The 27894-nt window shown below is 35.1% G+C and overlaps 1 protein-coding gene across 3 annotated transcripts in view; it reads right to left on the bottom strand.

Moving 5' to 3' along the window:
- Positions 1-27656, bottom strand: part of LOC135117428 (solute carrier family 7 member 14-like) — a 169206-nt gene extending 141550 nt beyond the window's left edge. For 2 of the 3 annotated variants that reach the window (XM_064036695.1, XM_064036705.1), the window contains exons 1-2: positions 27466-27656; positions 3797-3847 (exon numbers count right to left, since the gene is read on the bottom strand). In XM_064036695.1, the coding sequence (XP_063892765.1) occupies positions 3797-3800 (4 nt within the window). In that variant the 5' untranslated portion in view covers positions 3801-3847; positions 27466-27656. Of the gene's footprint in view, positions 1-3796; positions 3850-27465 lie in introns of all 3 variants that reach the window. The other variant, XM_064036700.1, reaches the window with a different exon arrangement.
- Positions 27657-27894: the final 238 nt, after the last annotated feature.

The raw sequence follows: 27894 nt of genomic DNA, 5'->3' as shown, positions 1-27894 counted from the left end.
CATAGGATAGTTTTGATTACAAAAAAAATACAATTTAGGTATTCCGGTCATACAGCGCCATCTATTGTTCAAACCAAAAATCTGCCGGATACCACTATTCCACGCGAACGAAGTCGCGGGCAAAAGCTAGTCTAAATATAAGCCGATGATGAAAACGAGAAATAATTACCGTTACGTCGAATTCAATTCCCATTAACTGTAATAACTAATCATTATTTCAGTAATAACTAATTCAAATAAGTACTACAGGTAATTTTAATCAGTATATTGGAATTATTTGTGTAATCGTAATTATTAATCCTTACTAATATTATGAATTCGAAAATAATTATATCTGTCTGTGTGCGATTTTACGTCAAAACGGAAGCATTTAAGTGAAAGGTACACAGACAGTCTAAAAAAGGATAACACCTACTTTTTATCCTAGTGCGGAAAGTTGTTTCCTAAGAACGCGGGAAAACTTCAGCCTACTTATATACTATGTATATCTTCAGGAACCGGGACATAGCCTGATTTCTGCTATAACCCCACACAGTCTTTATTAGTTACAGCCTATTTATCGTCCCACTGCTGGGCACAGGCCTCCTCTCACACGGAGAAGGATTGAGCATTAATCACCACGCTTGCTCAATGCGGGTTGGTGATTTCAGACTATATAGTCCAGGTTTCCTCAAGATGTTTTCCTTCACCTTTTTATCAGCCATTGGTGTCTAAGATATACTTAGAAAGTACATACAAACTTAGAAAAGTTGCATTGGTACTTGCCAGACCTGGATTCGAACCCGCGCCCTCATACTCGAGAGGTTGGTTCTTTGCCCACTAGGCCACCACGACTTTTTACAGTCTTTATTAATGTTCTTATTTCTAGATAAAAATAATTTGTGGATGACCGAATATACAGTTTGTCATAATTCAGACTTTAAACTATATCTAGCAGAAATGAAGCGAACTCAAAACAGGAGCACAAACTACCAGCAAATATTAAATATCTCTTGCTTCAAGTTTTTCATTAAAATCAGTCAACTATTTAGTTTCGAAGTTATGCTCGCATCGCTTTGGGAAGACGCAAGACTCCCGAGTCTAATACCTGCCTTTTAGGGTTCCGTACTCAGACAGTAAAACGGGCTCCTATTAATAAGTCTTCGAAGTCACTCTGTGACAGGACAGGAAAGTCTGTCTTCATAAACCATGGTAAGATAGACAGTTATTTTTTACAGAATATTGCTGCCGCTGTAATCAAATTCGAATAAATCACGTCAAATTACAATGGACAGCACCTCCAAAAATGGCTATAACTACAAATAAATATTGAAAATGGAATTGGTACAGTTGATTCTGTGGGGCTCTCAACTAACGTGATTTTTTGCTCGTTTTATAGATACGGAACCTCTTGCGATTTCGACTCGCTCTTAACCAGCTTTTTCTACAAAAGCGCGGAGTTAAGTTATTTTTATTACAGCTTTAAGCCTGGAAGAGACACCGCCGTACCTTCAATAAACATATTACATTTTCTTTGATATAAATTTAATTTAAAGCCACTGCAAACTCGAGATACCGTCTTACGTAGCTACCACAAATTGCGGCTTGGTATTTTGAAGAGCCAGTTTACGACGCAGTCTTGACAAAGTTGTTAGGTATAAAATGTTAGATTTTAAACACTACGAATATTGTAGATAGTCTATGTTTCCTTTCTGAAGATTACAATATGTTAAAGTTAGATTTCATGTTGAGTTTACCAGTGTTTTTAGGAATCGACGTCAAAACATGGGTGTTATAAGTTTGACATGTGTCTGTTTGGGACAACGTAGCTATAAAACGGATGCACTGATTTGGATGTATTGATATTTAGTTGAAAGCTGATTCACTTGAGCGATTCGTAGATGTGTTTCATTAAAATACGCTTAGTTGTTTTAAAGTTATTAAATGTTTTGTCAATCTCATTTGATGAAGTACCCATGGAATTTTAACATCACATTTTTTACCTCTCACAACGATAAATTTTAAAAAATATATGCAGAAAAAACGTTCTAAAAAAGTAAGGAAATGACAGTAACCTTCATATTCTTATGAATTATTGATGCTGCTTGTGTTAGCAGCCGTCCATTATATACTCTCACTGACCTACATTATGTAATTACACTTTACACAATTTTTATATATAATTATGGCTGTTTGTTGATTTTTCTGTTCCTTTTATAGAAGATCGATCAAGGTGGAGTTGTAGAGGTCAGTATAGTAGATATACTTGTTATATGCCTAGCATTTTTCTAAATGCTGATAACATAATTGACATGGACCGACTCCGACTTTGATCGCCTCTAAATGCTTACACTTATTTATTTAGGTACATTCGATTTCTGCTCTGCTAATATTTTCCAAATTGTTAACAAAATGAAGTTCCTATCGCAACAGTAACCTTACACCTTGAGTTAGAAGTAAAGTTTTCTTTAACTTTCAGGACTCCTGTGATACTCAAAAAATTCCACGTTAAGCTATAGGTAGGTATTCTGATATTAGAACCCAGTGGACTGTAGACTATATTGTCAACCTGTTGGCTGAAGTAATTGTGAATCCAACTTTAAGTCGGTTTAATACTAGTCGGATACCTAATAGTTGCAATGTGCGCACAACCATACATCTGCATAGGTACCGATTAACAATGAATTTCTATAACCGATCACTTCAAAATTCAATGCTGACACAAGCTCCACATAAACTATCTCAATCTTCTATCTCTAATCGCATAACGCACAGATAGATCGTTTACAGAAACCCTTAGTAAGACCTTTATCAATCAACATAATCTCCAACAAAGAATTAAAACGCGAACTATTTCATAAAATACCTCGTTAAAAATAATATTTAATACTTGCATTGTTTAATCCTTACACAAAGAATGTTCAGTAAAGTGTGATATTGTAAATTATATTCACTCACGTATTCTGTATTATCATTAGTACTTGTAAACGGGGATTAATCACGTTTGTGAGGTGAGCTATGACAATAGTGGCGGTGCACGACCTTCGTGGTTTAAGTGTTCTGGGATCAGTTGGGACCTGGTTAAATGGTGGATTTTGTTACTGTTTTATGGTGTAATCTTGTTTATTTAGACATGGATTAAATATTGCTGGTGTTTAAGGGCTCCGACATAAAACTGCGAACTCGCATCGCATCTTAAATATCCGCGAACTCGCACGAATGCACTGCAAGAACGTCCGATTCGCATCGTATATTCCTGCGTGATTACGTCATACTAGTGCTAATAAACTCAAAAACTCTTCAAATAAAGATATGCTCATTCTAAAATATTTTTTTTATGTTCTTCAGTTCTCAACCAGTAATTTTGAGTAAAAATTTAACGTTAGTTTTCTACGAGAGTAGGTACTAAGTTATGGTGTTCGAAGGTTCTCAGGATGATTGTGGAATCGTAACACTAATGGTGTTACTACAAAATGTAAAACAGAAACCAAATCCGAATGCTACTAACTAGGACCATGAGCTTGTTTCAGTCGACGTTCGGTTTTCTTAAAACAATTCTTTTCTAGAAAATTGAACGTGATTTATAGCAAACAGCAAAGCTATTATGAGAAAATTATGCCCTGGTTACTGGGTTGAGGAGGTCAGATAGGCAGTCACTCCATGTAAATCACTGGAGCTCAGCTGTGTCCGGTTAGACTGGAAGCCGACCCCAACATAGAGTTGGGAAAAGGCTAGGCAGATGATGAGTTGTTTTAAGAAAACTGACGTTTGTATTGAATGTGAACTTAAACTTAAAGTGAAAAAAAGTCTGACTTACTCATATCTTCTTCTTGAAGTAACGACTCTCTTTTAATGCGAAGAGTAGTTTACCTGTAAAAAAGCAAAACAACATTGTAGAAAATTGCATACAAGTTGTGGTAATTATTTCGTGGTATTTCCAATGACGACAGAAACCAACGTACTGAACAAAAACCAGCACTCAATAAGCTATTAAGCGAAGTTAATTTAAAACTTAAGCTCGTTACTCATAATGGAATACTACGTGGTTTCAACCTTCAACTAAGTACTTTTCTGCGCCTGATTAAAATGTCGCTTATATGTTATGTTATTCTGTAATCTATACTAATATTATAAAGAAAAATATGTATTTTTTTGGATGTTTGTAATGGATTAACTCAAAAGCAAGTGGACCGATTAAAAAAAAAACTTTCTTGTTAGAAAGCTACATTCTTACATTGTATGAGATCTACTGGGCCCGGACAGACAGACACAAGTTGAGGAAAAACTTATAACATTAAAATCTGTTGGTGAATAGTGAAGCCATCGTTAACTATCTATGGAGCCTCTGAGAAATTTCAGGACTAAGATTGAAGCGACTTCCCAACCAGAACCACTTAGAAGGAAAATTACCTTCAAAGCATTTGTTTAAGTCAACCTCATCGCTGGCTTAAGGCAATCTAAACGTTCGCAATAGCATACAAACACTTGTTCAAATAGCACAGACAAGATAATAAACAGAATCAATTATGAGATCCACTAACAACCGTTCTAAATATTCAATCCATCTATGGGTTTGCTTATACAACAGATATAATTTTGATATTAGCCCGGTACAAGTAATGTCACCAAACTACATTGAGCAAGCGTGATGATTAACGCTCAATCCTTCTCTGTGTGAGAGGAGGCCGCAGCCCAGCAGTGGGACGATAAAAAGGCTGTAACGTAAGTAGATAATGTTGAATTCGTATCTGTACTAATCAAAACCACATATGGAATATAGGGAAAGGCCGTAATACTATTAGAATCAACTGCAAATAGATTAAACACAGCTTGTATTAGGTAGACTTCAAATAGGTATCCGAAAATTTGAATAGTTCTAAAACAAAAGAGTTGCAGTGGTATTACCTAAAATGAGTTTTTAACTGGAATTGGAACTGGGAACAATGTGTATTAACTATAGTGAAGCTTTGAGCTGGAGTTCAGCTATCCCAGATATTAAATTTCCTTTGACGTAGTGGATATTTGTCAGGATTTGAAACTCACAAATCATTTGCATGTTTTGTCATTGTCACGCGGGTCGTTCTCGAGAAATGAGTTTTGTTTGAACTGCGGACTTTATTTTTAGTTATATTTTAATTTCGCTACGACGAATCTGGAATTGCAACGCTTTTGTGACAGTTTTTAATTAAAATTTTAGCAAATAGTAGGTACATTTCTTTTTTTAGGATGTGGAAATACATAAAGATACCTTTTAAAAGTTTTTTTTCTATCTTTTTATGATCATTGAAAATTGTGACATTTTCAGTAATAGATGACATGACATATTACTAATTTATAAATAATGCAGTCAATGCCTAAATAAACACAAAACTTTATCCGAAACCGAAATCCGAAAACACTGCGCAAGAAAAAAAACGAAATCAGAATATTTTCCGTAAGTTACATAAAAACGTGTTCTCGAATAAATTAAACTTTGCTAAGCACTGCATTATTTATTTACTCCGCTGTAAATTCACTTTTCTAAGTCAGACAACATAATCTGAAGTCTGCGCTAGCCAAAGGCATCTCAACTATTATCTTAGTGTAAATTCCGCAAACTTGAGTCTACTGCATCTGTACTTAGATTACTTTAAGACTACAGACCGTAGACTTTTAGTCGCCCGATTTTTTGTTTGGGCTCATAAATCAGTATGAAGATAGTAATAATGGCGTCCAAAGCCAATTTCAGCCAAGGCGGCTGTTTTCATATAAGGAGATCAGCCAGCTATCCAGAACATATTACAGTGCACAAGCATTTGCGCAGAAACAAGTGCACTCACTATTCCTTCACTCTCATAGCCCGATGGGACGGATGGAGAGAGATTAGGTGCAGTACCAACATTTACGTGTTCTCCGATGCACGAGTGTGTCACACCAATAATCAGACGGCCGACTGATGGCCCGGTGGTAGGTTTTGTTTAAGCCTTTGACAAATACCTGATCGTTGTTACGTGTGTACTTCCAATCATCTTCCTCCTGATTTATGAGCCCAAAGCAACTATCGGCCGACTAAAAGTTTGTAGTTTGTAGGTACTCTAAAGGAATTATTTACTAGGTAAGTCTGAAATGCCTGGGGAGCTTTCAGGACTGCTAAAAGGTGCCTTTAAAGAAGTTTAATGTGTTATCAACATTCCCCGTGAACCTTGGCTTTCAGGTTCCTGTAGCAGAAAATATACTAGGTGTATTTTTTACGTCAAAGAAAACTTTGTAAGTATAGGTTTTTTGTTTTTCTTTTTTTCCGTGTAAATTAAGTGAAATGGATTCTTCGTAATTTTTTTTCTTCTGCGCTTAAAATAATTGCATTATTAGTTAATGGTAAAAATTAATTTGGGGCAGGACTATGATGATTTAAAAAATTACGGACAGGGTCTGCCAGATACACAATTTCCAGAGGAAGAAAAATCTTTGAAGATTTTAGGTGAAATTCATTAAAAAAATAATTAAGAAATTGACATAAATGCGAAAGCTTCAACAAATGAATTTAAAAATTATATGAAATTAAAATCCGGTTTGTTTTTGAGATTTTTTGAAAATGTTTTTTTTTTTTTTAATTTGTACTTATATCGGGTGTGTCGTTCATAATCACATTAAATGAAATGCGTTAATATACTGGTTGATATATGTCGATTAACACAAAGAAAAAAGAAAAATACGTAAAAAAAAAAAATGCATTTTTCAAACAAAGTAAATAGAATAAAAATGTGCGAAAATTAGAACACCATATAGAAGTCAGTCATTACAAACAGCTGAAATTATCACTTATAATACCACAAGAGCTTCAAAATTATCGGGTATTTCCCGATAGGTTCGTTGCAAACAAATGAAGGAGTCAAGTTTTTCAGGTTAAAAAATCACGAGCGCGAAGCGCGAGTGATTTTTCCTGAAAAACTTGACGACTTTATTTGTTTGCAGGGAACCTTGAGGGAAATGCCAGATAATTATGAAGCTCGTGTGGTATTCGGGAGATTATTTTTCCGTCCCAAATGTCGGCCACAACCTGTCAGTTTGACGTAGCAACGACCAGAGAAAATATTCAAAAAATTTTCAGTATAATACCATGTAGGTTGTACCACGTGACGTCGAATGGTGCAATTCTATTGGTCGATATTTGGGTCGGAAAAATAATCCCTTGAAAACTGACAACTGTCAACTGATGAAAACATTCGATACTCCTAACTTTATCTCTGCTTTACACATGATGTTGTAAATTATGAAAACGAAAAATGAGTCCTGTGGCTAAACCACTGAATGGATTATGTAATTTTTTTTACAATTCGCTATAGAATATCATGAAGTACATGTGATATAATTTAATGTGATTATGAACGACACACCCGATATACTTGCCGTGGGGGATCATTTTGTCAGACATAATAGATTTATTCATGTAGCTATAACTTCATGATACATCATTATCATAACCATATTTGACAAATAACAAAAGACATACCCGAATTTTAATTAAAAATATACACAGTAAAACCTCAATTTATTCTTTTGCTTCTGTATTGACAATGGCGGAAATCCTTCCTATAAATAATGTAAGCCTTTACATATTCAAGCGACGCCCCGCCCACAAGTACATTGGACCAGCGACTGATATTCGTAACCCTATACTATAGTAAGTATATAATAAGAGTATACAGCACAAAGAGAAGCCAGTAAGTCTGACACCAGTCTAACCAAGGGGTATTGGGTTGCCCGGGTAACTGGGTTGAGGAGGTCAGATAGGCAGTCGCTTCTTGTAAAGCACTGGTACTCAGCTGAATCCGGTTAGACTCTATCTTCACTTTTTAAATAAAATCGTAAATTCAATCAAAGTTTTCAGTCGTATTAATACCGGCTAGTGTTCGTACTGCCATTTATAATTAATGAAGTATATTAGTTATTTCTAAGTAACTGCTATTGCATTTTGCATATTGTTATTCCATAACGATAGAATGTAAAAAAAAAAAACAAAAACCTTCATACTGTTTCATGAGACCAAACCAACTGTCTGTAAAAGTTTTCAGTGTGCGAAAGCTCTTAAGGTTTAAAGTACTTATTATTTACGAGCGAACTACCCTTATTAATCCTTTGTTTGGGCAAAATGATTATATACTATGAAAAAAAAATCAGATTGAAAATATGGGATAGACATATTTTTACCACGAATTCCCAATTTTAGAATTTCCAAAAATATTTTTAATAGTACTTCTGATTTTAACTTTAAAATCCGTTGCAGGCTTATCTCTTATCTCTGAAATATTTTGTTAAAATCCATTCTGTATTTTTGAAATTTTACTAACTTTTACATACCATTCGGAAAGCCGATTACGTAATGGTGGTTATTATAACCGGGTTTTATGGGTAAAATACGAACTGGTAAAATATGGTGAAATACAATTGAATGCGCTTTCCGAAATAGGTAGGAACTCGCTAAGATATAAATGATCAATTTATCATAGAACGACCGCGCCAAGCCTTGTTTAGGCAAGATCGATTGACCCACGAGACTACTTAGCCACGAGCCCCTTAATTATGGCTCTATTAAATAACTAATAAAATCATCATCTCCCGAGCTTTTTCCCAACTGTGTTAGGGTCGGCGCCCAGCCTAACCGGATTCAGCTGAGCATCAGTGCTTTACAAGGAGCGACCGCCTATGTAGCCTCCTGAACTGGGCAACCCAATACCTCTTGGTAAGACTGGTGTTCGACTCACTGGCTTCTTACTACCCGTAACGACTACCTAGGATGGTAAATTACCTACAATTAAACGTGCCGTCCGAAACACAGTCATTGGTGTCCAAGATATACTTAGAAAGTACATACTTACTTGCCTGTTAGTACTTGCCTGACCCGTAATCTAACTGACACACTCTTGCTTGAGAGGTTGCTTATTTAGCCACTAGGCCACCACAACTTTTTATTTCAAACTTTAAAACTAATTAATATAATATAGAGTAATAATAAAAATATATTATATACCTACTAATAAAGATAGCGTGTTCGTGGTCTTGAAACCTGACAAGAGAACAATGTCCACGATAGCGAGAAAGGCTATTTGACAGTAGATGCGTATCGCAGGCCTTTTGTCCCTCACATGCAAAGATAGATACGAAATGTTTTTACTCGCGTATCGCTTTGAACTTTACATATTATTTGGAAAACAATTTCTTGGGGAGAGTTTACGGTTTTTAAGTGTAAAGTTTAAATTATGTCTTTTGTAAAGTGACGTGTTTTTCTTCGTGAATAATTAGGTTATACATAGTAATAATTAATAAGTATTCAAGATACTATTTACACAGGTCTAGAAGAGTTTCAAAATTAACTTTTTTCCCCCTATTTTTAATGGTTTTAAGATTTCACAACTAAAGAAAAGATTATCTATGGAGTTTCTTGGCGGTTTTTCTCCTTACGATCCATTTCTTGGAACCGTGAAATACATGAAAACCTTTGACTTTAACAGAGTCTGATATTTAAATCCTTTTTGACACGATTTTGGTTTTTCTTTTATGTCATTAAAATGAAAAGGGAAATTATGCAATTTGTATTTTCATATGATGTTTTTGTGAATCGTAAAAAGGTATTCATGTAAATGATTTGTGGTTTAATTTGTGTCGCTAACATAGGTGTTTCATTGTGTACAATTAATTGGCATTTTAATTAGTTTCGATATAACACAATGTTAGTCATTTTACAGGAACGGACATTACTAATTATGTGGTTAGTGAAAATTAACCGCATTTCGATAATTGTTTCATTGTTTATTTCAATAATGTTTTACGTTTTGGCTCACAGTATTTTCAAAAGGACAAAGAAAATTAGAACATGATATTATTTCAAAGTTTTTTTTGCCTATTACAAAATAATTATTGCATTAAACTTTCGTATTTCAATTAATACTTACAAAATACTCACACCTTAACTTCAGTTAGTACTAACAAGGTTTTATATCACTAAACTCTTCTATCAATTCAAAACTTTTACAACTGGGTACTTTCCTAAAAGGTATGACTATGAATACGTACCAACTTAGGAACACCTATGAATACCGGTTGCCGATTGCGAAACTTCGCAAATGCATGTAACTTACTGCAAGGGAATACTTGCTGAAAAATAAATCGGCACGAGAAAAGTTTCACTTGCATTTGATAGGTTTGATTCGTAGATATTTTATTCTCATTTTTTAAAAGATTCGTTTGTCGAACTAATGGAAAGTTGGCATTTTCCGTTGAATATCTCGATGTAAATCTGCATTTTTATTCCGGTAGATAGAAGATAATAATACTTCGGATTCTTATTATAAATATGTAGGTATTTGGAATTTGAATTTATAGTCGTGGTGGCCTTGTGGATAAAGTACCAACCTCTCAAGTATGAGTGTTGGTTTGATCCCACGTCATGCAAGTACCAATGCCCCTATTCTAAGGTTCTAAGTACTTTCTAAGTATATTTTGAACACCAGTGATGTTTTGGAAAACACGATAAAGTGTAAGTCTCTACTGTCATTGAATATTATCTTTGGCAGTTTTTACGAGTAGGCAGAAGCCCGAAAGTCCGACAACCAGTCTTATCTAGGGGCAATGGGTTGCCGGGTAACTGGGTTTTGGAGGTTAGATAGACGATCGCCCCTTGTAAAATACTGGTACTCAGCTGTATCCACATAAACTGGATGCCGAACCCAACATAGTTGAGCGAAGGCTAGACAGATGATAAAGAAGATAGAAAGACACATACATAAACACAAATTACGTAGGAAAAACCTACCTCTTCTCGTCAGTCGGTCAAAAAGAAAGTGAAGTAAATTGCTTGGCAACTACAATCAGGTCGACTCTCTATTCCCGGCTGTTAATCGAGTGTCATTGAAATGAATGTTCCGCACTGGGAGTGACCGTGCTGTATTGTTCTATTAACAGACAAACGGACAGACAATATATGTGCCTACGTATATACGGCTGTTACTGCCCAGGGAAGAAGGAAATATAGCGGAGATGCCATAAGGACGGTGGGTCAGGCGCCTTCTTGTAGGTCAGGCATGGTAGGCGTCACTAGGCATAATAAGTGACTGGTAATAACGACGTTGACGTTCGGGATTAAATTAAGACGAATCTATTAAAGATTTTGCTTTATTGATTGATAATTTAGTTTTAAGAAGGGCGGGTTCCACAGAAGGCATGTAAGCTAGTAACGTTCCTCGTTTCCTGAACACCCGAATTTTGACGCTCTACTTTCTTAGAAGATTTTGTGTTATGACATCTCCGCTAGTAATTTGGTTCTCTATGTTACTACCGCAACGTCGGTTGGGGTTGGTGTCTGCGTGAATTTACTTTGCAGTTTTTACACGACTGTGGGAATGTTTTTATTGAATTGTTTGTAGAAACATTCTGGAGTACCTTAGTCACAATATTGAAGTTAACAGTTCTTAGGAGGCCGACAGTTTGTTCAGGCTCTTACATCAGTTTGAAAATGAATGGCACATTACAATGATCAGGTAATTGATCAGTGTCAGACGTACAGTAAACTTCAGGTCAGTGGTAACAGATTGTAGGAAAATCGTACTTATTACTATTGAGTTAAGGTGCATGACAATTACCACTGATGTGCAGTCTACCGTACTTAAAAATCATGATTTTCTTAAAAAAATGTTTTTTTCTAACCAAAGGACCGACACTGTTTAGACTGCAATGTAGGCTAAAATAGCTATCTTCAAAGCTCGCTTTCAGGAATTTATGCAAGCATGTTACGCAAATATTTGCAGTCGATTGATGACCCTTTCGTCCCGCGGCGCCAATATGCAAGCGATGCATATGCAAGCGTCATAAGCGTCGTTGTACAATGTTCACCGTGGTTATTCAAGTGTTAATCGTTTGATTGGATATATAGAGAAGAAACGTTTTCAAATTGCGTTTAGATATCATTCTACAGTGAATTTACGTAACGATATTTTCTTTTGTTTTATTTTATAATTTTAGTAAGTGAATGTAGTATTGTCACAGGTGAAGACAACATACTATTTTTATTTGATTACATAATCATATATCCTATTTATTTATCTTATCTTTCTACATATTTTACATAAGTTACCTAGTCTAAATATTTACAAAAATAATAAGAAAAAGTGAAATAAAATCTGTGCGTCAAAAAAGTCATCTGCATCGCTGTCAGCCCAAAATCGAGCCCAAAAGGCTGGCTGCATTACCTCGTTGGATAGCCATGCTGATCCTTTGTCCGAGGTAATAGCCAGCCTTTTGGTCACGAGTGGACTCCACTAATCGCTTGCTGATTTCACGAAAGAGTCTGTGGGCATTTAGGCATTTGGGGTTGAAACCTTGGGACTATCGCCCAATTATAATTTTAAGAATAACAGTGTATTTAGTTTATTTTAGTTATAAGACTATACTAATTTGTGTATTGTTCTTTTAATACCCGCTTTCGCACACGTATTAATTTCATTACCAAGTTACCTGCACTTGTCTAACAATGTAATTAGAAACTGTGTTATGGCTAACGTTATAATAAATTACTGATAATTTTATCATGACATGTAGGCTACGTCTTGTATTAAAGCATTACAAATGTATTTCTCACGAGTACTCGCACTTATTTTTTGTAAACCGTATTATTATTATTTTTTTCTCAAAGTGGAGGAATGTTGTAGGGGCTTGTTGTGTATGTATTATGCGACACCATTGATATACTTTGTATATCTCCAAGTAGATACCTAAACATGTTTGATAGTTTTGGCTAGGTAAATCTGTTAATGTCTCGGATGTAAAAGGTACAGAAGATAGGCCATAGTCCACTTTCTATCCAGGTGCGGAAAAAACTTACTATAATTAAAATCGTGAAAAATATTTGATTCACAAGAAAATTTTCACTAAAGAAACTAACTAGTTTTTAAGATAAAATATTAATTAGATTTTTAAACAAAGTTCAAACATTCTTGATTTGATAGGTATCTGAATCATTAGAGTTAGCTATTTCAAATGTTTTCAGTACCCTCTAATGTAATAAAAGTCCTTAATTAAAAAGGTTGACTGACATTTAGTGCTAATAAAATTAACTATTTATGTTGCTCAAGTTTTTTATCGACTGGCAGGCTTTAAAACAATTTAAGATCATGTCAATACACTTATGTACGAATACGTAAGTATGTAGTGTAGATATAAGAAACTTATGAACATATTATAAGAGTTGTAGATTAATTATGTCATCATCAATCATCATTTGCCTAGCCTATTCCCAACTATGTTGGGTTCGGCTTCTACTCTAACTAGATGTAGCTGACTACAAGAGTGTTCCGAGGAGCGACTGCCTATCTCACCTCATCAACCCATGGATTGGTCAACCATGGACTAATATTATATCATCATCGTCCTCCGAGCCATTTTCCCAACTATGTTCGGGTCGGCGGTTAACAAAAATTAAAAAAATACAATTTTTTCTCGGGTTCCGTACCCGAAGGGTAAAACGGGACCCTGTTGTTTTCGCTCCTCTGTTCGTCCGTCCGTCTGTCCGTCTGTCCGTTCGTTCGTCCGTTTTATAAATAATGCTAAGGAACACTTCGTAGGCGAGTCCGACTCGCACTTGGCCGGTTTTTTAAATATATACTTTTTACCTACAGTTAATTTTAAGTTACCCTACTAATTAACACAGTATACTTATGAATATATAATGCAATCAGACCAGGTGTAATTATAACCCACCCAAAACAAAAATGTGAAAGACTGCCAAGTTCGATAATATGGGAATGCTTCGCCTATAAAAGAAGTGAGATCTGAATAAGTACCAAGTTCCATACACATACCTCAGTTAAAAATAGTTACTTTTTAATGATGTTACTTGGCAAGTTTTCATACACCTTGTTATAAACCTACTAAACGCAATGAATCAAGTATTTAATTTTCTATTAAAACTTGCCAAGTAATCATCATTAAAAAGTAACTATTTTTAACTGAGGTATGTGTATGGAACTTGGTACTTATTCAGATCTCACTTCTTTTATAGGCGAAGCATTCCCATATTATCGAATTTGGCAGTCTTTCACATTTTTGTTTTGGGTGGGATTTATTTTGTAAGGTTGTTTATTTTATTTTTTTCTTATGATGAAGTTAGTTAAAGAAATGTCTCATTTATACTATTTTTTTAATATGCACTATGTTTCTTACAAAGAAATGAACTAGATTAACTAAATGGACTAGATTTACCAACTGACTGACATGACATGTTATCATATATTATGTTCGTGGATCAAAGTTACACATTCGTTATTTTCGAAAGTGATTCACACTTGGCCGTTTTCAGATTTTTACTTTACTTTGACTAAATACAAACCTTTGTACCATTCGAAGATATATTATATAAATATAAATAAATTTAGTTCGTTTTAGTTCCTTAGGGGTATAAATTTACACCGGGTATAAAACACCTTCATTATTTTGAAACCGACTCACATTTGGCCATTTTCAGATTTTTCCCTTTACCTTGACATAAAGACCTACCTCCATGCCAAATTTCAAGTCAATACGACCATTAGTTCCTTAGGGTATAAATTTACACCGGGTATAAAACACCTTCATTATTTTGAAACCGACTCACACTTGGCCATTTTCAGATTTTTCCCTTTACCTTGACATAAAGACCTACCTCCATGCCAAATTTCAAGTCAATACGACCATTGGAAGTGGTCTAGGTTTTTGATGAGTGAGTCAGTCAGTCAGTCAGTCAGTCAGTCAGTCAGTGAGTGTATAGTAAAAATAGCGATTTTCTGACGTCAATATCTCAAGACCTACAATAGGTATATTAATGAAATTTTGTATTTTAGATAAGTGAGGGGGTCTCAACAGATACTAGAAATTTGATATGCGTAAATAAAATAGATTTTGAGTTACAGGGGGGTCGAATTTGGCCCGAAATGATTCGTGTAATATAACCCACGGCCGGTGTGTCGCTTTTTTTGCTCGAACTTGGCGGACACACTGCCGTGTGTCTAGATTCCCTATTGCACATATAGGTAAAGCTGAGTGTTTCCATTTGCAGTAAGCCAGCTTATTTCCTATCCAATACTACTCCAATATACTGCGGATACTGTTCCTACAATCATATTACATTAATTAAGCGTATATTAGTGAACTAGGCAAATGTACCTAAACCTATATACCTACTATATTAAGCCGTCCATACACTAGACTAGACTAAGTCGTGGTGGCCTAGAGAGCAAAGCGCCAACTTCTCAAGTATGAGGGTGTGTGAAGATTCGATTATAAAGGCCACACAAATACCAATGCAACTTTTCTAAGTTTGTATTTTCTTTTTAATTATATCTTGGACACCAATCAATGGCTGATTAAAGGTGGAGGAAAATATCTCGAGGAAACCTGGACTATAAACTCTGAAATCACCAACCCCCATTGAGCAAGCGTGGTGATTAACGCTCAATCCTTCTCAGTGTGAGAGGAGGCCGCAGCCCGGCAGTGGGACGATAAAAAGGCTGATAATGTAGATGACACTAGCCTATGCAGTTCTTCCTACATGATTTTAGCCTATCTTCAACTAAAAACAAATGACGGAGACGCGTGTTTTAATATGAAGACTAATGAATGTGTATTGCATCTCCAGTTTATAGGCAGACTTGTGTTGCCTAGTGTACAGACGGCCTTAGACTACTGTAAGCTTACGTCAATCACGCAGATTTGATTTGCGAGTACCCTGCATTTAATCCCATATTACAGTCAAATTACGTCTGCATTTAGTCAGTAATTTGAACTGAAATGGTACAATATTGAGTAATAGTTTAATCCATGGTTCTATCTAACCTCGTCCACTCAGTTACCCGGACAACCGAATACCCATTGGTACTGGTTGTCAGACTTTCTGACTTCTGACTACCCGTAACGACCGTTAAAGATGTGCATCATAGCCAGTTTAGCGTGCCTTTCTAAAAACGAAGGCACTGATTTTGACGTAGATGGTCACCCATCACGGACGGAAAGCGCTAGGCGTTGCTTAACCTTATGATTGATTCTTCCAGTATCAAATCTTCTAAAATTAATATAACTTTATTTCATAAAATTAAATAAAACTTTTATTTGAACCTTATTACTTTATATCCCATTTCATCGTTAGTATTCTCCCGAGACAAATTAATTCAGTAATTATTGGCTTTTTGGTTTTACCATTAAAATTAAACCTAGATGGTTATGGTACGACTATTATTGAACTGGCTGATTTTAATGGCCGACAGTCGACCCGATGGTTGGTATTTTTAAATATTTTAATTCCATTCAAAGTTGTAAGTCCGTCTGATACCAGCTAATTACCTGATCTTTGTAATATGCTTCTTACCATCATCTTCCGAGCCTTTTTCCCATGATGAAAGATTATTAAATTCTAGAAAGCTTCTATCGTAAGTAAAAAAACATTCGAATCTAAGTCTTGTTTGTTTTTTAAGCTTAGTGAAATGCAGGCTTCGCTTAAGTTCACTGAACTGAAACTTACAAGAAAAAAATCGGTTCTTAATGAGATTTATCTCGGATCAGTGAATCATTTTAATTTCATATTTAATCGCTGAAGTGTCGTAATTACTTATGCTGAAAGTATTATAAAAATATTTATAAGAAGTTTCCGATTTTTATACCAGTAGACTAGATATCATCATCTGCCTAGCCTTTTCCCAACTATCTTGGGATCGGCTGCCAGTCTCATCGGATGCAGCTGAGTACCGGTGACCCGGGCAACCCCATACTCCTAGGAGGCTAGTTGTCAGACTTACTGCTTTCCGACTACCAGTAAAAACTGCCGAAGATGTTAAATAACAGCCGAGACTTACAGTTTATTTATTTATTTATTTATTTATTTATGATAGGTAACTTGATAACTAGATAACCGTTGATCACGCCATCCGAAACACAGTCATTAGTGTCCAAGATATATGTACTTAAAAAGTACATACAAGTTGCTTTGGTACTTGCCTGACCTGTAATTGAATCCACACTCATATAAGAGGTTGGTTCTTTACCCACTAGGCTAACATGACTCATGACTAAAAGCACTGTAAAATTGACGGCATAATTTGAGAAATAAATACAGTTGAGTTTTAAAATCGTAACTGAAAACCAGGGCATTTTTTCCTGTACCTACAATGTACAAATGAAAAAGTTTCTTTTTGACTCCTTTTAAATAAAGGTCTTGAAAAGGTTTCTTGTTTCAAGAGCCCTTACGTATACATTTAAATTAAAGATTTCCTCCTTGAAAAAACTTTATATTTTTCTTCGTGACTTTTTTTTTTGCTTGCTTAGGAAACAAATTGTGAGTGGACTGTTTATTTTGTAGGTCTTATTATAAGACTATTGTATAGTTTTTAGTAATAGTGTTTTTACACTATATTATTAAGAGTACTAAGGCTCAATTACAAGATAAGAATAAGCACTGACATACAACGTGGCAGCGATTCTTTTATATAAAAATATATGTGTTTGTATTTTATTTATAAGTGTTCAAGAGTAGTTTAGGTGCGTGTGTTGTATAGTTTATTTTATATCGGGCCGCATTGCCATCCCATCAGGCAATCACTAGGAATAGAGAGCACACCTGGGTCCGCGCAAATGGTTGCAAGTGCTCTAAAATATGTATTGCACAGTCAGCTAATCTGTTTAGAGAGAACAACCACCGTTGAGTACCTCTACAATCGGTCTTAATCCAACAATACATGGTACAAACCAATTTGTCTTAATAACTCTGAGATCAGATAGCACACATCTGCACTCTGTCAATGTTGTTCTGTACATTGTCGATGCTAGCACAGCACTAGCTGATATCGATAAATGATCACATCCCTCAGCAAGTCGATATCGAGAGCTGTGACAGGGGCATCTATCGTGAGCAGGCTTGACCGATTACGTCACCATTGATTAATTGTTACACCCAGAAACTAGACGATGTTATATACAATATATAGCTACTTGCTAAATCAATAAGTTAGAATATTACTTCCAAAGAAAGTCCAAGTAATATTGAATAATAACAGTACGCTTGTATTTTTCGCGCTTAACGCCTAACTTATCTCTGCTAATATTGTAAACGCGTACGTAACTCAGTCTGTCGTTTTTAAATGGACCAATCCAAAGAAACACAAATCCTCTATCTATGCCTAATCTAAAAAGGACATAACCACCATTTTATCTGGATACTAGAGATAGCCCCCTCGAGCGGGTGAAATCGCGGGGAAGAGAAAGTAATAAATAAACGGCAAATTAATCAATACTCTTTCAACTGAAAGTGTTAACTGATATAAATTCAACCTCTTTTTGCCGTAGGCTTAACTAGATAATCAAAGCATCAATTCCATATAATCCAACTAACCAGTATCCTTAGACTTATTTTTAGAGGTGAAGATTAAGAAATTGTTACAGAGACAAAAATATCATCTCCCACGCATAAAGGTTTGTGTGTGAGATAAATATAGGTACATATAAGACAGACTGGCCGCAAATATTGGCGGATACGCCCACGTTCCGTGTAATTTGATTTGCGATTCAACACTTCTAACCTACCCCCGCATACTGTAGACTAAACTGTCGGCCGATAGAAAGTTGGCTTTACGGTTGGGCATCAGTTCTATTTTAAAGTTAATTTCATTAATAATTTTTAAAGCAATGAGTGGATAATAAAAGCAGATAAGGTTATTTTAACTATATGAAACTTTTTAGTCAGTCTGACACTGATTAGATGTCCATAAAAAGTACCTAGCCTTCGTCGAGACGTGGGCTATCCAACACTGAATAAATTTTTATGCACAGAATAAAAGAATAAACTGTGATAGTAGTTCCAGAGACCAGACTTTCAAAGAAACAAAGTCATCATCTTTGTAATACATGTAAGTTTAAACAAAACACTCTCAATTCAAATCAGTGTTCTACAAGTCACAAAAAAAAGAAAATCGCGTTCAACAACGCCGTCTCAAAAAAACCGCAATTGAAATAAACAAAGTGCATAAAACATGACTTGTACGGTATTTAGGTCAAGAATATTCTCAGAAAATAACTACGGAAATTGTAAGGGTTACAATGGAGTTGCATTTGTATTTCTCACCTCCATTCTTAAGGCACGAGTAAGTTTTTCAATATCTTTTCGAGCGATCATTTTGATAAGGACATGAAATAGGTATTTTTATGTAGTTATTCGTAGTATTTGCTACGAATCTTGTAAGTACGGAGCGAGGCGTAGTAGTGTTGTTTCTATTAAGTAAGTACTTGTAATATATGTTTTAAATATGCTTTTTTATAGATTGGTAACTTTACAAAGTAAATGCCATGCAATCTGCAACTCATAAGCTTTGTTTTTACGATTGCTCTTATTTCTAAATTGTTTTCAGCATTTTCCAAGTTTAAGTTTAGGCTGTGTTTAATGAGCCACTTTGTATGATATGACCAATTACTCTTCAGTATCGCCAAACGGTGAACTCAGTACTTGAGAGTTTGGGGTATCAGGTAGTTTCAACTAGTCCAAATCGTAAGTTCATCGACGCTCAAAACCTTTCCCCTGAACATTGTACAATATGATTCAACGTAGTAGTCAAAAAGTTCATAGAAACTACTAGGGATTTGTTCATTGGAAGAAAATTCCACTGTAATAATAAAATTGCAGAAACTCATCAGACTGAAACATTGTTCTTCAAAAAGCTAACAGCAAAACACTGTCGTGTTTTCAAAAACGTTACCTTCCATCAATTTATTAATTATCAAAACGAAGCTCTCTGTACCTTCATATTTTTCAGTCTGGTGATACGTCAAAAGGCTTCACAGAACTCGGATTATCCTATAGAAAGCACTATCAATCACAGGACTTTTTATTTCGTGTACAGAGAACAAAGGAATATACTACGCGCATATCCCAGGTTCATTTGCCATTCTCAAAGTAACAGTCCATACAGTAACAATTTTTTAGGAACAGAACATTTTTTCCATAATTTTAATGGACCTTTTGATGAATATTTCATGCTGTTAGTTTTTTTTTCTTTATTATTATTTGTTATCGTTATACCGATGGCCAATCACTTTGACTTAATTTTTGCTGTCTAAAACACTCTGTCTGATTGTATCAGGGATAACAAAATGATGAGCGGAGGTGCCGTAACGGAGAATCTCCTAAGAAAGTAGCGCGCTAAAACGCGGGTATGCGGAGGACGAGGAACGTTACTGCCTTCGCCCTTATACGCCTTCTTTGGAGCCAACCATTTTTGTAATACTGAAAATAGATGACAGATGTCTCATAGAACCCAAATATCTTGTTAGTACACTCGTAACTGATCGATTTGGTCACGCCCACCGTACGAATTTGACCTAGAAGAAGGCGCCTGACCTACCTGCATTTTGGCATCTCCGCTTCATAGATTGTATCTACTAATCTAAATATGTATGTTTCTTTGTCTTTTACATGGAGCACATATACTGACAAATTAGAAAGTCAGATTTACTAGCCGACTTCGAAGAGGAAGCGAATAGAATATTCTTTTGAAAATACTGTCTAGTCTTTGTTTTAGTAGCCCATGTGGTTGCAAGTGTGACGGCCGTACAAGGGGCTCCCGCTTCCATTTCTGGGCCAGACGAAATCTCTTTGTAGGGAGATCATCAGGTTGATTTGAATAAAAAACTCAGACACTTAGGCTTGTTAGGTGCAGCTTACTCGATAAGAATAATTATGTAAGTAATGTTTTCATAGAATATTCTGTAAAACTTATATCCGAGATCATTACAGTGTATTCTTTGAGTATAGATACATGTCTGTGTATTTACATATAAGGAACATGAACGATGCTTGAACCAAATAATTCCTTAATTAATTCATAAACATATGTATTTATTTTTGTAATACCAAACTGTGTTTACCGATTTCAATTCATGATCAAGCTCATTAAAACGATCGTTCATACTTTCATATTACTTAATTTGCCTTTATTTGAGTAATCATGTAAAATAGGCCTCGATAATTAAAGACTTTTTAAAATTACGCTCCTGTTTTCATATTACTTAATTTGCCTTACTTTATTTGAGTAATCATGTAAAATAGGCCTCGGTAATTAAATGTAGGCAGACTTTTTAAAATTATAACAGGCATAAAAACTTCAAACAAATTTTTCACTTCAACTGTAAAAATTTGTATCTAATTGGCAAATCCCACTACCTACGCCTAATTAATCAATTTTATTCAATTCCTAAAATTAAATAAAAATCTACATAAATACATACATACACACTTCCAAACTTTAATTATCTCAGTTATATTTGGACCGGCCCTGAGCCGGCGGACGTGTAAGTAAGAATCAATAAAAGTGATTAAAAAATTCTGTCCGTACGAATGTCAGCGTACACTGGCGAGCATCGAAAAGGGGAACAGAAAGGGAAGTTGATTGCCGAAAAAAGGGTGCTATTGTTTTTAATTATGAGATCAGTTTTGTGATTACAGTTTAGAAGTATGCAATGTTTTTTTTTTCCTTAAATTCTATTGAGTTATGTTTTATATCGACGATTTATTAAAGTTAAAATATTGCGCAATAATAAGTTGCTCAAAAACATTGCGCAATATACCATTTCAACGTTATGCCTACGGTCAGTAATACAATTTGAAATATTTCGCAATTTTTTGATCGTCTAGTTAGCTCCCAACTCGTTAAAAGTTTTACGTTTTGATAAAATTTAAAAGTCCTAGTAGGGCTTGTATTAAATTCTGACGGAGTCACGGTCTCACACATGACAAATTACAGCGTCGAAATAAAATATCTGTAAAATGTATGAGGCTTTGTAAATAGTAATGGTACTGTTAGAATACAAGTAAATACTATACTACTGGTTCGTAAATAGATTTGTGATGAGTAATATAACCACTCAGAAATAATAAATAATAGTAACCTATTTTTATTAAAAGTAAAGTAGTCCCCACAGAACACTAATACGTATAAAGCTGGTTATAAAAATTTACTCATCCATGTACTATAAATTAATTGATTGCTCTCACTAGTAGTTTCCCGCACCCGGATAAAAACCAGTCTATGTCCTTTCTCAGGTTCTAGACTATCTGTGAACCCCTTTCTCTGGATATTGACTTATCTATGTATGTTGTTACAGCCTTTTTTTTATCGTCCCACTGCTGGGCACAGGCCTCCTCTCACATGGAGAAGGATTGAGCATTAATCTATGTATGTACCAAAGTTTAATCGATTCCGTAGGTTTAGCGTTAAAAGCCTATTCTAGGTATTTGAAAAACTGTATAAAATATTAAACATAATTGCTGAAGTGCGTGTTAAACAAGAAACCAATTTAAAATCGAGGTGATTCTCAACCAAATAGTTTCATTACAATTTCTACTTCACACTTGATGTTAAAATTCGTTACTAAGTTAAGCAATATCTTAAATATTTTACGAATAGTTGGGCTTAAGGAACTTAGTTGATGTTGTTCGATAAATTAATTGATTAATTTAAGTTATGAGCTCCAATATATTGACAGAGTTTTAATTATGCGCCTAAATGTTTGTTTGGTGTTATGAACTGTAATAGTTTATTAAAGGTAATTATTACGTAGTTTTTTAGTATTTTATGTACCGTGTATTGCATATGTTACCGGCTAATCCCGATTTTAGGACCAACTATGTAGTTTGGTTTAGGCCAAAACATTTGTTCCTATGGGCCACAGGGCTAACTGGTACATCCTAGACCAAATTAGTTTGTCCTGAACCAGATACGATAAATCAGTTTTATCCACACGTAAGACTTAGTTTAAAAAAATATTCAAACAAACATTCTATATCTATTTAGTACAACATGTTACCTACTTAATAACAGATACCTAGATTAATTATAGGTAGTTCAATTTGTAAGTAGTGTTAAAATAAGATAGAATATTAGTTTATCTGTGTAATGTAGTAGCCATAAGATACAATGCCGTATCCTTGTGGATAAAAACCCTTTATAATTTTAAAGAATAAAAAGAAATCTATATTTACTTGTAAGTATAGATAGGTATTCCAGCAGTATTTTCCATCTAGCCCTGATATTGCATTCTGTAGTCTAAACGATTTCATGATTGGAAGTGTCAAGGCAAGCCATATCTTCATCAACTGGCAAAACGTAATTTCCATAAGAAAAGATATCGGAATTTCTTATAGACTTTATTGGTAGAAGTATTCATACTTTTTTGAAGAAGAAAAATATATATGAAATAGGTCGTGGGTGCCTCCAAAATTATACCTAAATGAAATTGTTGATAGAAAAGAACTAGAAATTATTTTTATAACTGAAATTTTGAAGTGATTTATTTTTCCAAGATTTGTTGAAGAATATTATTTTTGCAAAATCATAAAATACCTATTGTGTGTTTTCAGTTATTTCTGTAGGTGTACTTAAATGTCTCATGAATTTTACTGTTCTGTTTTCGTGGTGCGGTAATCAGTATAAATTATGTTGTAGCCAAAAACTAATTTCTGAACTGTTAATGAATATTGTGAAATAAGTTTCGTGTCATATTTAATTTAGTTTGTCCTCACAAATCCTACTAATTTATAAATACGATAGTATGTTTTTTGCTCTTTCAAGCGAAACTTACTAGATGGATTGTGATACTCGGCAGATACATGGCTATTTCTTAACCATGTGAGGGCAGTATTTCCCCCAACATGCGAGTAAAACCGCAGATGAAAGTGGAATATATTGTAATCATATTTTTTTAAAGGAAACCCAACTTCTATCAAACGACTGGTAGACGAAAGGTATCAATGCCATTAATGATAAACCTTTTGATTAACTACTATTTTTGATTTATATAGGTACTCTGAATTTCATTCATTACAAGTGACAAATGAAACTACCCACTATTAATATCACTACCCTCCTAAAAACATTCTTTAGTAATTAAAGAACCAGTTTACTGCTTACTAAGTATAAACCTCCAGTATATTTTAATAACTTTGATATTTTATCCATGAAAAATAATCCCTTGCCTACCTCCTTAGTAATATTTAAGAAAACAAGGGAAGCTCAGATGGGGTACTTAAAAGACATGATATTCTTTTGATCCCAAAACATAATGTAATTTTTATGCGAGTTACAGTTACCGCTAAATAATTTTGCCATCCTGAAGGTAGCCATATCCTCATATCCTTTCGCATTTTTCCGTTCAGATATTGTCGAAAAGTCGCTAGTGTGAAGTTGGCTACTATTGACTTTACAATAGTCAAGAATTTTTTTTAATAAACGTTGAGATATCAGCTGCGGGATTGTTCGGAAAAGTTACCGCGGCCCTGATACATAAAATGCTTAAGATGGAACATGGTGGGTTTTAGTCTGTAACCGTCGTACCACAAAAAAAATTAAACGTCCGCTGAACAAATACGGTCCGTTTTGCAGCTACACTTTTTTTTGACAAGTGTTCAACAGATTTTTAAGTTTTTGTAGTAAGGCTGTTAGTCTGACACTCTCTCACACTGCATCCACAGCGGGATTCATTTGGTAATTTCCCAAAAAAAAGGCGTCATATGGCTAACATCAGAATTGCAAAGTTGTCTAACTTATACTGTAGTCTAACTGACATGTTAGAATTTCATTAATTATTTATTTTAATTTAATTGTTTCATTTTAACTCATTTAATTGATTCTCCTAATTGCTGAATTATATCTCACTCAATCCAGCACCCAATGGCAAATTGTAACTATCATGTCAGATAGCGTAACCTTCATACTACTAATTACTACATTAATACGTAATAATAACAGTTACTATGAATCAGACTTGTGTATAACATGGAACCGATTCAGACCACCCACACATTACAAGCTTTTTGTCGGCCGATAAGTCGGTAGTACGCACATCACTATTCTAAGTATATCTTGGATACCAATATCTGATAAAAAGGTGAAGGAAAACATCTTGAGGAAACCTGGACCATAAAGTCTGAAATCACCAACCCGCATTGAGCAAGCGTGGTGATTAACGCTCAACCCTTCTCCGTGTGAGAGGAGGCCGCAGCCTAGCAGTGGGACAGTAAAAAAAAGGCTGTATCAGTAGTGCAAATCACAAAGATCAGGTATTTAGCCGGTACCAGACCGACCTTTTTTATTTATTTTGCCTACTATAGTGTCAACTGTTAATTCGCCAGTGTGCGGGTACTCTTATCGTACGAATATATAGGAGTGGGTGACCCGAACATAATCAATTTCGCTACCCATTTCCATTGTAATGACTGGCGGATGAACATTCTACAAACGAAATATACTGAATAAATAGCTGAATATTTATTACTTCCTTTTATATTAATGAACTGGAAGGTATTTCTTATCATCTGCCTAGCTTTTTCCATGACTAATGATTCTATGTCCTAACAACCTACATAGTATATTCTTAACTATGTTGAGGTCTGCCTCCAGTCTAAAAAGATGTATGTAGCTGAGTATCAGTGTTTTACATAAAACAACTGCCTATCTGACCTCCTCAACCCAGTTACTTGAGCTACCCGATACCCATTGGTAATATTGGTTGGAAATATTAAAATTTCCTCAGTTCTCGCCAAAACTTGGCAATCATACCAACTTCTTTCACATTCATTTTCAATTTGTAAATCTAACTGTTGCTCAAACGTGTGTATCATAATATTTTTGTAAAGAAAGACTAGTTCGAAATATACGTAATGATGACTCAGCTATATTTTAATCAATTTGAAAATGTCATTTATAAGTAATCGGCGATTTATCAGCCTAATAGTATGGTGTCTTTTTAATTTTCCTATTTTTTATTAAATAGGTAATGTAAAATTATTTCATGGCTAACGACTGTATAATCTATTTCTCAATAATCTTTATAAAGGTCAATCCCAATATCCTATCTCTTATGAGAGATAAGAATATGACATGTGTATGATGTAATGTCAAAATTGTATCCCTTGTAAGCAAGTCAACTGATAGATTAGAACGACCGAAATAATGTGGTCTTATTCCCATCTTGTAGTGTTCAAATCGACGACAAGAAAAATAAATAATGTATCATCTCCCTAGCCTTTTTCCAACTATGTTGGGGTCGGCTTCCAGTCTAACTGGATGCAGCTGAATACCAGTCCGTCGCAATTAAGTTAATAATAATTAATTAATCCGGCGTTATTTTCTGTTTGTATTTTATTTTTTTCTTTCTACTCACTTGTTGTATATTTTTGTTTGTCCTGAAATGTTTTATCTATCTATCTATCTTATCTGACCTCCTCAACCCAATACTCCTTGGTAAGACTGATTATCAGACTAACTGGCTTCTAACTACCCGTAAAGACTGCTAAAGATTATTAAATGACATCCAGAGACCTACACTTTATCGTGGCCCCAGAAAAAAAAAGTGTCTCGAAACCCTAATTTAATAAAATCGTCGTAGTTTAAAATGACGTATTCAATTCTAAATTTTATTTTAATACAAGATGAACTATAAGGGCAAAACCCTACAATTGAGTAACATTATTACTATCTCCATTCAGTCTATCGTATGAGCAAACGTTCCAACGAATCTATTGTATTGTACGTTCATTCTTTAGCTCTTTATTTAAAGGAAAACGTTTACCGATATAGAAATGTATTGGACAAGAATTGTTCGAGGAACATACAGTATTTTTTTAGAATATCCATCTATAGTATATTTTTGTACGTTGCTTTTTTGGTTACAGTATTTAAGTCTCCCATTTCTGTCATACTAGCTAGCTGAACCCTTATCAATTTCTTTATGAAAAATGATTTACCTACTTGATTTTAATATCAGGGTTTTTTTCCTATTTTTTTTATACCCGTCCCATTTCATTTAATGCCAATATAAACCATACTAAAAACGTTAGGTACGTAGAACATAATTCAGTGTAATTCCTTAAACCAAATCATAAGCCGACGTTACACCGCAAGTGAATCGGAACGTTCCCTTCGTGAAATACCTATTTCATCGTTCACCGATTAAAAGGAAAACGAACCGAAGTTTCTAAAGCCTTCCCAAGTGTTGCCACACACAGGCAGTTTAAACAAAGACCTGTAACCCACGTAAAACGGAACACCCAATAGAACCGACCCAAAAATCTTCCGCATCAAATATATTACAGACTCGGATTTAAAACGCTCAAAAGAATTATAGTAATGTCCCTAAATATTGATTCCGTTAAAACTAAAGCCCCCAAAGTCACGTTCTAAACGAAGATTTATTTCGATGGCCAAAAACCGTTTCCGAAGTATTATTAAAGTGGCCGACTTTATTACTGCTACGTTAACAGGCACTAACGTTTTAGTGCCCAGTAGCTTTGTTTTCTTATAAATAAAATTTATAAAATTGACGAAACATCGAAGATCCTCTCTGCAGCAAAACTCCGCAGTGTGCCGAAAAAAGTCGAAAAAGGTGTAAAGGAATCCCTGTAAAAAAATATCCGAAGACCGTCGTCGCTACAGGTTGGTTAAAGGTACTTACTGGGTAAAGGCGATCCGCGCGGCTGGAGCGAGCGGCACGGACACGCGACCAAGTGACCGACTGGAGCGAGGTACGTCTACAGCGAGGGTACGACTGAGGCGACCGCTCCCGGGGCTGGCAGGCGACCGACTGCCTCGACCCACCGATCCACACTGCTTATCGACCTCCCCTCGCGCGCCGTCCGCCCAACACGACACCGCCCGCCTACCGCACGACGTTCCCAAAATGTGAAGAGACTTTGACTATTCATCTCTCATTATTCCCAACCCAGGCTCGATCGATGTCCACGTGAGACTGCTCACTTGCCTCAGGTGATGCGAAATATAAACAAAATATCCCTTGAAGTTACGTAATCTGATATCTCACACCTGATCTTGAGGCGACGAAATCGTTGTGACGCGGCAAGAATTTAGGAAGCGACGAACA

Source organism: Helicoverpa armigera, chromosome 1, assembly GCF_030705265.1.
Source record: "Helicoverpa armigera isolate CAAS_96S chromosome 1, ASM3070526v1, whole genome shotgun sequence".
NCBI classification, from domain to species: Eukaryota; Metazoa; Arthropoda; class Insecta; order Lepidoptera; family Noctuidae; genus Helicoverpa; species Helicoverpa armigera.
Note: the sequence above shows the minus strand (reverse complement) of the source record. Positions and strands in the feature narration are given on the sequence as shown.